Source organism: Salpingoeca rosetta (assembly GCF_000188695.1).
Source record: "Salpingoeca rosetta unplaced genomic scaffold supercont1.34, whole genome shotgun sequence".
Taxonomy (NCBI): Eukaryota; class Choanoflagellata; order Craspedida; family Salpingoecidae; genus Salpingoeca; species Salpingoeca rosetta.
In genome coordinates this window covers 51,860-64,359 of record NW_004754900.1, presented here as the reverse complement: position 1 = coordinate 64,359, position 12,500 = coordinate 51,860, and the positions used below count along the sequence as shown (strand labels likewise).

General features: G+C 56.4%; 2 protein-coding genes across 2 annotated transcripts in view; one reads left to right on the top strand and one right to left on the bottom strand.

Annotated features, from left to right (window-relative positions):
• Window positions 1-338, bottom strand: part of PTSG_10666 (uncharacterized protein) — a 2,996-nt gene extending 2,658 nt beyond the window's left edge. Inside the window, exon 1 of the mRNA XM_004988575.1 lies at window positions 82-338. Within this exon, the coding sequence (XP_004988632.1) occupies window positions 82-330 (249 nt within the window). The 5' untranslated portion in view covers window positions 331-338. The remainder of the gene's footprint in view (window positions 1-81) is intronic.
• Window positions 339-537: 199 nt separating this feature from the next.
• On the top strand, window positions 538-12,323 carry PTSG_10665 (uncharacterized protein). Its single transcript, XM_004988574.1, has 19 exons — window positions 538-1,182; window positions 1,515-1,673; window positions 1,824-1,873; window positions 2,112-2,265; window positions 2,442-2,480; window positions 2,741-2,772; window positions 2,949-3,000; window positions 3,204-3,269; window positions 3,456-3,581; window positions 3,839-3,958; window positions 4,194-4,285; window positions 4,525-4,650; window positions 4,793-5,165; window positions 5,355-5,435; window positions 5,674-6,260; window positions 6,513-8,306; window positions 8,499-9,710; window positions 9,932-11,444; window positions 11,717-12,323. Exons 1-19 carry the CDS (start codon window positions 750-752, stop codon window positions 11,950-11,952), a joined length of 7,245 nt encoding a protein of 2,414 aa, XP_004988631.1. The 5' UTR covers window positions 538-749; the 3' UTR covers window positions 11,953-12,323.
• Window positions 12,324-12,500: the final 177 nt, after the last annotated feature.

Genomic DNA, 12,500 nt, shown 5'->3' with positions numbered 1-12,500 from the left:
CGCGCGAGCGCACACACACACACACACACACAGATACACACATAAAAGCTCACACAGATAAACTCACTCACACGCGCGCACCTGTGGCGAAAGAGCTCGGAAGCACGACTCAAGGTTGCCTCGCAATGTTGGGCTGTTTCCTTTGATGGGCTTGATCATGGATATGGGAGGCCGCACAGCGCCAATTGTGCGGCCACCGTCCTCATGCCTGGTTGCTGCCTTTGCCAACACGAGCCACAGCAGCGCGCACACGTGCGTGGCCACCACACCACCCAGCAACAGCACAACACCAGCCACGGCAGCGTCCACTGTCATCAAAATCATCATCATCAGACATAGAAAAAAGTGTAAACCGATGCGTGGACTCGGACGCATGACCTTCAGTTTTTGTTAAACATTTCTTGACGTCATCGTGTGTTTGTTTGTGCGTTCAGTGGATGTTTTCCCTGACACAGCGCGAATGGTGACGTTCTGGCTTTGGGCGGGTGGGCGAAGGGCCCTGTTGGCCCCGTATTGCTGACCTCACAAGCGAAACCTGGACGGCAACGAGCCTACGAGCCAACGAGCCCACACAACCCGCCATACAACGGCCCCAACGGCACCACCGTAACCTGACCTCCTGCCAGCCTGTGGTCAGCGTTCCGCGCTACTGTTAAACGACGACGCAGCCGCTTCCGCTGCATGTGACGACGCAAGCTGTTACATGCACGTACCTACGCACGAACGCAGACGCAAGCGCGTGTGCTGTGATGATTGTTGTGGCACAAACGCAAGCCGAAGTGCACGCATTTTCCAAGCACACGCAACTGTTGAACAACACCAACGGCTGCAGTGAGTGGAGGTCTGGAAATGGGCACACGCACCCAGCACCAGCCACACACCCAACAGAACAACGACATCAGCCAGAGCGACAACGAAAGTCACCAGCACGCAAAGGCAGAGGCAAACAACGAACACGCTCACACCAACCACCAACCATGCGCCTCACCGACACTCTTCGTGGTGCTCAGAACAAGGCTGCCGTGAGTCGTCGATGTCTCGCCCTTGCGCTTCTCCTCTTCGTTTTCAGCAGCATGCCAGAAGTGAATGCGGAATGGAGCACCATCTCCGAGCCCTTCACACTCACCTGCCCAGAGGGACAGGGCGTCACGACAGTATCTTCAGAGTTCAACGAAGATGAAGGTAGGCTGGCTTGTGAAGGGAGGGGGGTGGCAGATTGTCTTGATGTGTTTCAGTGTTTGGGTGGTTCGGTTGGGGAAGGCTGGAAAAAAACGTACAGTGACACTCGATGCACTGCTGCTCGTGCTGTGGCAAGCACGTCGCGTCGGGGGCGGGCATGGCAGGTTGTCGCGTTGTGACGTGTGACAAGTGATCATGCCTTCAGATGTGAGCGATGTGCAGAACACACACTCACCCAATCACTCACCCACTCACACGCACACACACACTCATTCACTTATTCACTCTCTCACACTCACTCACTCACACATACCACTCTATTTGGTATGCTGCAGGCGACCGCATATTCTCCCTGACATGCAGCGACATTGGCGGCCAGCCTCAACCACCCCCGACCTGGACAGCAGATTATGTGAACGAGTTTGTGTCCAACGACTATGATCTCTACAGCTTCCCACCGCGCGATCTCACCTTCACCTGCCCAACGAATGAGTGTACGCAGGCAGTACACACACATACATGATTGCCGGGCACACACTTGCGCTTGCGCGTCGTGCCTCTGCGTGTACTCACCCATCCATCATTGCAAACCTGCTTGATTTGGGCACACCCCTTCTCGCTCTTCGTTCAATTGGCGTGAAAAGATTTGACAGGCATAGAGAGCGACGCAAGGGAGGCCAGGATCCAAGCTTCTGTCCGTCCATTCGCCAGTGATCTGTTTCTTGCCTGCTCGCTGTGATGTGAAATGACTGTTTGTTCCATGGTTTGCGCATTACTTTCGCAGTGATGCATACACCTCATGCCATTCTGCCATTGCTCAACTCACGCTACCTTTGTTCCCCACCTACTTGCCACGCACACACACGCACACACACACACTATCTCTCTCTCTCTCTCTATCTCTCTTTCTCTCGGCCAATTCGTGCCATCAGCGTGGTCGCGAAAACTTTTTTGCCGATCGTCGCTGGAAGTTTCAGTGCGCGAAGTTGAATGGCGGCACGCTGATGAATTGCGCCTTTGGACAAGACGAGACGTGGTATCGTGACCCCTTTGATGTGAGCGCACCATCATCATCAGTTATTACAGGTAGGGCTAGCTGTGCACGGAGGACCATCGTGTCTCAAAACTCTGCGTTATTGCTCTTTTATTTTAGTTGCTGCTTTGCTGCTGCTGCGCATCGACTCAGTTCGTTCGTCCATCGCTCATACCTGTTTGTCACCTGCGGTACGTGCTGACAACTCTTTGACTGTTGATGTATCAAGGCGTATCTGCAGACGTTGGCGCTTTCTTCGCAGATAAGGGTGAGGTGTCGGCATGTTTGTACCTGTTTTCATTTACCAGTGGCACCGACAGTATTATCTCGCTCGTCAATGCCCGCAATCCAGCACATGCATCCACACAAGCAGCAAACACAGATGCGAACCTGTACATAAGTCACGCATGCACGTACCACTTGCGTATGCACACACACACACACACACACACACACACACACGCAACGAGTGCTCTGCTTTCTCACTCATTTCGTTTTTGCTCTCCTATTCACACACAACGTACGCAGTTGATCCACTTTGGAGCTTTCAGAAATGCCAGGTACGCAATTCACCAGTGACATGAGCGATGCCCTTCTGTTAGCAGGCGCTTGCGTTGTTTGATCAGGGCCAGGGCAGAGCAAACGCCACACTTTATTCAGCAGCAATGTGTTCAAATTGAGGAATGTGTGCTCACATTCGTGTTTATGTTCGCGCGCGTGTGTGTGTCGTGTGCAGATCACGTGCGACGAAACCAGCGGCTATCAGCTTGTTGGCCGCACATGCCAGCGTGAGTTTGTTTGTCCTCTTGCCTCGTCGGTCACATTCTCCAAGTCATGCCGCGTGTTTTTGCAGTTACACCACGTCATGTCACTTGTTTAATGGCGTTTTCACCATGCCCATACAAGCACACAGGTGGTAGTGTAATAGAACACCTACTCTTACTTTCGCCTACGTGTTCCTGCTCTTGTGTGGTGATGTTTCGTGGGGCAGTGCGGACGTGCGATCCCCTGGTCCTGCCCAATGGCGTCACGGAGGGCAACTGCACCGGTGCTTTTGGTAAGAGCACGCATACATTCGTGCAATCATAGCTGATGCTGTTGTTCATTCATGATGCACTTTGGTTGTGCATGACGTGCTTGGGTGCAGCACCAACAACTCCACATGGATGCAGCCGCATTCTTTGCTCACACGCGTGGTCCTTGGCTATCCTCATCCCCACACTGCCGCAATGTGCTTGGCCAGGTGACGAGTGCAAGTACAAGGAGTGCAACAGGGGATATGAACTGACGGCTTTCGGATCGATAACGCGCACGTGCGATTCCATTGGCACCGAAGTCGCTTGGACTGGGACGCCCAAGGAATGCACTGGTCCGAGAACACAGAACAGAACACGCAGATGCACGAACACACACACACACATGTACCCATGCACGAACACACACACACATGTACCCATGCACGCACATAAACGTGCAAGCACACCACATTCTGAACAAGCCTGCCTGTCGTCAAACAATCCGTTCATAGACGCGTTCATCCACACACACACACACACACACACACACACACACACACACACACACACACACACACACACACACACACACACACACACACACACACAGATGCGGACGAGTGCGCAACGGGCGAGCAAGACTGTTTCCCAGGCTCCGTGTGCGTCAACACGATCGGATCGTATTCGTGCTCATGCCTCTTTGGTGAACAGCGCGATGACAGCTGCTTTGGTACGTTGGCATACACGTGTGAACATGTGTATGTGTTTGTATTTGTACATTGTGGTGTGCGCGTGTGTGCTTGTGTAAGTGCGTGTGTGCGCGCGTTCTGCTGTGCATTGGATTGGGTATCTGTTTGCATCCAGACATGGACAGCACATTCGACGTGCTGACCAACCATCACTGCGTCGCCAACTCACGTAATTCACGTGCAACCATGGCCACCGCCGCATGCTCGGCGCTGCAGTTGAAGCCCCAACGATCACGGTTGAGCTCGGCCTGACAGACATGGACATTAGTGTTGATGGCGAGTGGGGCGATACATTCCCAAAATACAGGGTGCGTTGTGCGTCTGTTGCATGGACATGTGCATGTGCTGTTCGTGCACCTTGACGTTCTGATCAGTCTGTGTGTGTGTGGTGCAGTGCAGTGTGGTGCAATGACGTGTGGTGCAGTGAAGTGACCAGCGTCACCAGCCACCGACCCACACACATGCACACACACGCACACACACACGCGGTTCTTGCACTCACCATCGCCCCCTCCATGTGCGTTGTGTGGCTGTTGCATTGCTGCAGGTGTCTGTGGCGCGCTGGTCGTATGATCTCGCTGCCAAGGAAGACATCGCCGGCTTTCCAAAGACGGTCTCCAAGCCCTTCACGGGGTACCATGTCTCAAACCTTGCTGCAGGCACCCGATACAGGGTGCGTGGGCATGCTTGTGTGGGTTTGTATGGGTATGTACGTGCCTGCTTGTGTGTGCGTATTCTTGTGTCTCTGTATGTGTGTTTGCGCACCAACGGCTATGCATGCTCATGTGTCGCGCAAATGCACACACCACCAACAGGTGACCCTGACGCCTGTTGGCAACAACGACGAAGAGATTCCGTATTTTTCTCAAGTGGCGATGACGCCCGAGGGCAACGATCCCCAGACCATATGCGGTTGCATTCCGGCCGATCCGTCCGGCGCTCCGACCGACTTCCAGATCAAGCAATTCAAAGGGCACGTGCTCTTCCGCTGGGCGGACCAGAGCCAGTGCGAGTCTGCCTTCTCCTTCACGCGCAACGGCGTTGGTCTGACGTCGCGGTTCCCCGTCACGGAGCAGCTGGCATGCGGCGCCATCCAGGAGCCCAACACCGTCTACGACGACCTCACCATCCAGTCGGCTGGCGACTACGCTGAAGTGGACGAGGCCCTCAACTACTTGCTGCCAGAAGGTGTGTTGTGATGCACGTAGCAAATGCATGATGTGATGTTTCGTTGACATTGGTCACCGCGTTGCATCTTGTTGTCGTATGCATCCTTCGCTTCCCATCGTCAGTGCTCATGCTCATCATACCAACACACACACACACACACACACACACACACATACACACACACACACACACACACACCACGCGTAGGCGAGTTTTACCTGCGCCGTTTCCTGGCCGTGGACACGGGCGACACGCGCTTCATGTACCCGCACGAACTGCAGCGCCAGAGTAAGTTCAACGATTCAACGAGACGTGTGGCAGCTGTGGGAATCTGTGCTGTGGGCTTGAAGAAACAGACCTGATCTTCCTGTGATGTCTGATTCCACCGGTTCCCGTACGTGGTCGTACTTCCCACTCACACTCATGTCACACACTCATGTCACACACACACACTCACACGCACGCTCACACTCACACTCACTCTCACCTTCACACACATACACACACACACACTCACACGATGAAGAAACGCACTTCTCGTCGACGAGCACGACCACGACGGCTGCACCGCAGGGTGTGCCTGATGATGAGCACCGCTACTACCCCGGCACTTCCTCGCCCGTCGCATCCGTGTCGGAGTGCAAGGACCTGTGCGACATTCGTTCAGACTGGTGCATCGCCTTTGTTGTGCAGACCAAGAGCGACGACACATTGGTGTGTCACCAACTGCGTGTCATCGAGACCGCGACGCTGCGTGCAGGCGAGAAGAAGGCCGTCTCCTTTGAACGCGTGACTGTCACCGGCACCGGCGTTGACGGGTCGTACATCTTCGATGGGACGCAGGACGACTGCGAGGAGGCGTGCTCTGCACACGGCTCGTGTGATATGACCATGGTGGCTGCTGGCGTGTGCGCCGTCGTTGTCGACGCTGTCGAGACAGAGACGCCGCTCACCCAATCTGTGCATCCCGACATTGACCCGACGTTCTCACGCCGCATCCCTGGTCCTGAGCCCGGCACCACGCAGGAGTACTGCATCGAGGCAAACAAGCCCGAGTGGTACGACCTTCAGGGCTACTCCTCAGACCCCACTTGTTCCGACTTCACAATCATGGTGAGTGCGCATCCGTGCGTGTGCGTGTGCGTGTGCGTGTGCGTGTGCGTGTGTGTTCTTTGTGTGCGTTTGCCTTTGCGTATGTACGTGTGTGTGTGTGTGTGTGCATTGTTTGACGTTGTATTCGTGTCGTGTGACTTTGCCTGCCTCTGGCTTGTTGCTTGGTTGCTCTCCTCACCGCTGCATGAGCTTGTCACATCCTCCCTGTCCACGTCACCTCACATCCATCCATCCTGTCATCACCTGGTGCAGTGGGAGAGTCAGCTTGAGGGCCAGATTACCATCGACTCCAAGGAAATCCACCTCCCCGTGGAAGGCGTTGAGGTTGAGTTTGAAATTGGCGGACTGGTGCGTGGGCGTCGCATCACCAACGAGGACGGAAAGTTCTTCATCCACATCCTCTCGGACAAGCTGGTCGGCAGCCGCCACCGCATGACGCTCCGCTTCTCCAAGACCACGGGCAACATCAAGCACACCTTCACCTGCGGCGGTATCGCTTGCACGGAGAGCACGCTCATCATGGAGCACCTTCGCTTCGACCATCAGGTCAACGTCAAAGACACCACGTCCCTCCCGTTCAGCGGTATCGTCTCCATTGGCGGCACGGAGCACGAGGGACTTCCTGACGGCTGTCCGCTCAAGGACGTTGAGGTGTGTCTGTATGACCGCAACCAAGCCAACACCCTCATCAACTGCGACATGTCGGATTCCAAGGGCCGCTACCTCATTTCGGCTGTTCTCGGCACGTCTGTTACCGTCAGCCTCAGCTTTGGCAACTCGTCCCACACGTTTGAGCGCGCACCGTACAAGAAGGACGCAGCCAACGCCCCATCGGGCATCCTGCAGTCGATTGATGCCACCAACTCACTGGTGCGCACGCCATACTACGATGTGACGGACGGCATGTTCTGGGAGAACATCAACTTCAAGGACACGACGTCTGACAGAGGCACCGTTGACATTGCCGGCGGGCTGTGTAACCTCAACCTCGGCGATGCGGTGATGGAGTTCCGGTATGACGCGTGCCCAACGTGGGTGAAGACACACACCATTTCTGACCGGCTGTCCAAGTGGACGCTGCCAGCGCAGATCATCACGGTGCGCTTCAAAGAGATTACGCGCAACTACGAGGTGCGCGGCGAGATTACGCGCTACTTCTCGGCCAAGCTGGGCAACTCGCGCTCGCTGTACTTGGACCTGCGCAACCCGCAGGAGGACGACGAGGACAAGAAGACGGTGCGATTCGAGTACCACCCGCCACCGCAGCTGAGCGTTGAGTTTGATCGGGAGATGAAACACAACTGCAACAGCACAGAGGGTGATCGCCCCTTGCACGTTATGAGGCAGAACGAAGAGCTGAAGGCGACCGTCAAGGTCATTGAGGACTACGGCGAAGGCGTGGGCACGTGCGATGCGGTGCCGGGCCAGATTGAGGTTGAGAACCAGCTTGGTGAGTCGCCGGCCATCGTGGACGTGCTGAACGCAACCACCTCCCTCACCAACAAGCAGCTGAACAAGTTGAAGCTGTGCTACGACACGTGCCTCATGGACGTGACCATGGACGAAGAGCTTCAGGATGGCGAGACCGTGTACTCCAACACGCGCATTGAGTTGAGCATCATGACTGGCGAGCCGGAGACCAACCCACAGGCCGTTGACCCCGAGAACCCGTACTCCAAGCTCTTCCGCGTCACCATGCACAACCTGCCACAGGACCCCGTCACTGTGTACGAGAAGGTGGTGGTTGTTGGCGACAAGGTCATCTCCAAGTTCTTCAGCGTGCCCTTCCCGCGCTATCAGCCGCTTGCCGTGGTGCAGGACCCCCCCGGTGGCCTGTCCACCGTCACGTACTCCAAGGCGTACAGCAACTACTTTATGAAGAGCCACACGCACGAGGAGTACCATGGGTTCTACTTCACCACGGGCCTTGCTCCCGTCAAGGTGGAGACGGGCGTGCAGCAGTGTGTTGGCCTCGGCGCTGCCGTGTGCACTACGGTGGCAGACACGGAGTCCACCCCGTTCAAGATCACTGTCGACCAGACTCACGTAAGCGAATGCATGTTGTGTTGTGTGTGTGTGCGTGTGTGTACTTGTGTTTGTGTTTGTGCAAACTTTGTGCGCGCAGCTTTGCTGATGCACATTGTGACCTTGCCTTGCTTGCTACTTGCACACTCACTCAAACAAATGCTCGCCTTACTGCACCCTTCTTCCCGTCTTTGCTTCTTGTTCCATCATCAGACCTTCGGCAGCATGGACCCAGAGGACAACTACGGCTCTGAACGCGTGTGGTCGTTTGCAATTGAGCTGACGACCTCGGATGACCCGGGCACGGCCGGCGAGAAGTCGGACATGTTCCTCGTGCCCGCCCTCAACGTGGTGTGGCTGGAGACGGAGGAGGTCTCGTTTGACGTGGAGCAGTGCCAGGCATCCAAGGAGACCAAGGTCAAGTGGAGCCTTGAGGGCCAGGATAACCGCAAGGTGCTCAGCTGGGTGTCCGCACTTGAGATTGAGAACAAGGAGCTGCCAGACCTGCGCAAGCTGCTCGCTCTCGCCGAACAGCCACCAGGCGATGACGACGACGACACGGAGGAGGACAGGGCGGAGAAGATTGCTGAGCTGAAGCGCGCGATCAAGGCGTGGGAGGACAACCTGGACCGCAACAAGGAAGTGCGGCAGCAGGCGGCCGATGGGCTGCTGGAGCCCGTGCAGAGCATGTGGGCAAAGGGCAACGCCGAGTTTGAGTGCTCACCGAGCATTTCCCCCGATGAAGACCCGGACAAGGCGGCCAAGATCCAAAGCGAGCTGTCGCGAACCCAGCTGTGCAGTGGCTTTGATGTGGACCGCATTGCCGACAAGGCGCAGAAGGGCATCTCACTCGCCCCACACGACGACATCGACAATGGAAAGGACTTGGACGGCTTTGCCGCGTCAGACCAGGACAAGCAAGACCTGCGCAACATTGACACGATCAAGTTCTCTGGCGGCGGGTCCACGTACACGTTTGAGTACGACCTGTCACGCGGCGACAGCGTGATTGGCGGCAGCTCGCGAACGCACGAGGTGTCCGTTGGTGTTGATGTTGAGTTTGGGTTCAAGGTTTTCGGTGTGGGCATGGCGTTTGAGCTGTCCACAGGGTACAACTACGAAGGCACGACAGCAGATGAGTATGAGGCCGGCGTGTCGACGGATGGAGCGCTTTCTGTGACGCTCGGCGACCCTGACCCATACGACGTGTTTGATGTCGGCATCTTCGTACACCCCGACTACGGCACGTTTGTCTTCGCCACCTTCTCTGGCCAGTCTTCCTGCCCGCATGAGCCCAACACGGTGAAGCTGGAGCAGCCTGGCATCAGCATCCTGAAGCGGCCAGAGGCGCCCGTGCTGCCTGGCGAACCCGCCGTCTTTGAGTTGTTACTGAAGAACGATGGTCCAAGCTCTGCAGACTTTAGCGTGAGTGATGTGTGATGTGTGTATGTGTGTGGTTGTGTGGTTGCGGTTGTGTGCATGTGTGCGTGCTTTGTGCTGTTTCGTGTCTTGGCACATTCAGCAGCAGCTGAGCACATCCATGTCTTGCATGTTCTTCCACCTTGGGCGTGTTGTTCTCACCATGCTCTCTCCTCCACTCCCTACAACTCCACTCTGCGCCACGGCAACAACATGAACATGCGCAGCTGTTCTATGTGTCGCGCCTCAACCAGGATGGCCTTGAGGTCGTCGTGAATGGCCAGGCGCTGGAGACGCCACTCGTCTACGAGACGTTCCCGGCCAACTCGGCAAGCCACGTCACCGTCACCGTGAACCAGGGCCCAAACGTGTTCAAGTACGACCCAGTCGCCGTTGGCTGGCGATCCATCTGTGAGACGACCAACGTGGAATACGTGTACTTGGAGGCCGAGTTCCTGCAGCCGTGCAGCCCCGTGAAGCTCGTTGGCGAGATTGGCGAGTCTGGCGCGTTCACCCTCAACCAGGAGACGATGGAGCAGGACTACAAGCCTGGCCAGATCCGCGTCGTGGCTTTCAACCCGGACCACGCCAGACGCACGTGGCTGGAGGACGATCGTCTGGAGAAGGTCGTCATCGAGTACAAGCCTGCCAACTCGTACATCTGGCTGCTGGCCCGCGACGAGAACGGCGATGCGTTGGACATTCGCGAGCGCGAGAACGAGTACGGCTACATCACGGCGTGGTGGGACGCGTCGACATTGCTTGAGGGCGACTACCACCTCCGCATTCGCGCGCAGTGCCAAGCGTCCATCAACGAGATGCCCGATGGCATTGACGAGAAGCTGTCGTCTGTGGCGACTGGTGTCGTTGATCGCGACCCGCCGGTCGTGTATGGGTTCCCTGAGCCCGCGGATGGCGAGTTCTTCCCTGGCGACGAGATGTCGTTCCAGTTCAACGAGGACGTGGAGTGCCGGCAGCCGTTCATCTTCCAGGTGTCGCTGACGGTGGAGGACTACGACCGCGACTTCAACAACAACAACATGGTGATTGTGTGCGAGGGCCGCAAGATCTCCATGTCCCTTCGCCGCGGATTCCGCTACGACGAGGTCAACGGGCTGAGTGCAAACCTGGCCATCGCCAACGTCAAGGATCTGAGCGGCAACACGATGCAGTCTCCATCTCAGCACACGTTCACCTTCGCTGAGCTGAACCTGGCGGATGCCAGCGTGACTGTGAGCGGCCTCGTTGTCAACGTCCCATATCAGGACGTGTACGCCGACACCACGTCGGAAGGCTTCATTGACCTGGCCGATGTGCTGCAGGCCGAACTGGCCACCATTGTGGACACGGACCCGTCACGCGTGACCATCACGGGCATTGCGCCTGTCGATGCGACGGACTACACTGTAGGCATCACCGTCTCCCTCCGTTTCACGCCCGAAACAGCAGACACAGCAGCTGCTGGCCGTCGCCGTCGTGCCACCACGACCACAACTGCCACGGATCTTGCCACGCTGCTGCAGAGCCGGCTGCAGGATGCAGCGTACACGGAGTCGCTCTCTGTCCTCAACACTGCCTCGCTGAACGAGGCAGCAACAGTGGAGTTGGAGCCGTCTGCAACCGACGCAGCCCAGAACGGCGCGAGCGGCTCTAGCGGTGGTTCGGCCGCCTCTGTTTCTACCTCAACGTCCTCTTCCTCATCATCTTCAACAACGAGCACCTGGAATGATCTTAGCCTCGGTGAGTGAGAGTGTATTTGTGTGTGTGTGTGTGTGTGTGTGTGTGTGTGTGTGTGTGTGTGTGTGTGTGTGTGTGTGTGTTGTTGTTGTTGTTGTATCTCTTGTCTCGTCGTCGTGCGATGAGGTCGGAAGTGCGAGAAGGGTGCTTCATATCTGCGTCCACGCCATCGCCAAGCTCACCACAATGTGATTTCCTTCTTGCGTTCTGTGTGTGTGTGTGTGTGTGTGTGTGTGTGTGTGTGTGTGTGTGTGTGTGTGTGCCTGGCTGTGCAGCTGTTGCTTCCTTGGCCTTGAACGCCGTGCAGCTGGTGGTCGTGGTTGTCGTGTTTGCGCGCATGTTTGTCTACATGAAGAAACTTGGCCGCAATGGTCGTGATGACGATGATGACAGCATTGGGCGCAGGCCGTCGCGGAGTGACCCTTCCAAGACAGCTTGGTTCAAGGCCTGGAGCCCTCGGAGCTCCAAGGTCCAGCCCTTCCCCGAAGACGCCGCTGAGACCACGGTGTGAATGGCGGGAATGACCTGAGCTGTTTGCTTTTGACCAGACACACGCGGGCATCGCGGGTGGATGCCCCCGGTGTTCCTCCTTCTCGAGGGCATTTTGTTGCACGTGTTACATTACATTACTGTGAACCTGTTGGCATTGTTACATGCGTGCCCATTGGTAGATTGGTGGTGTTGTTGTTGTCGTTCTGCGTCGGTCAAAGTTTTGCTCTTCACTGTCGTGCGTGTGCGTGCGTGTGCGTGTGTTTGTGTATGTCGTGTGCGTGTGTATGTCGTGTGTTTGTGTATGTCGTGTGTGTGTTTCTGACACCATAGCATGCGTTGCGTGTGCGTTCTGTCATTCTTGTTGCTGTTTTGAGTACACGCATCTCCTTGGTTGGGCGACACGAACACAAGCAACACGTACAAGTGACAGGGAGACTGGGAGAGGTGAACAGAGCAGAGAGGTGAGCAGCGAGACTCTCTGAGGAAGGGGAGCCCTGGAGCCAAGAGCTCTTCAAGAGCAGAGGAGAAGCAAGCAAAAAAAAACGCATAACAATCGCAGGTCTGGAC

Coding starts and splice junctions, on each gene's coding strand:
- PTSG_10665 (XM_004988574.1), top strand. CDS start 750: ATGATTGTTGTGGCACAAACGCAAGCCGAAGTGCACGCATTTTCCAAG. Junction 1,874..2,111: donor AGGCCAGGATCCAAGCTTCT/GTCCGTCCATTC, acceptor TCGTGCCATCAG/CGTGGTCGCGAAAACTTTTT. Junction 3,959..4,193: donor GCGCGATGACAGCTGCTTTG/GTACGTTGGCAT, acceptor TCGGCGCTGCAG/TTGAAGCCCCAACGATCACG.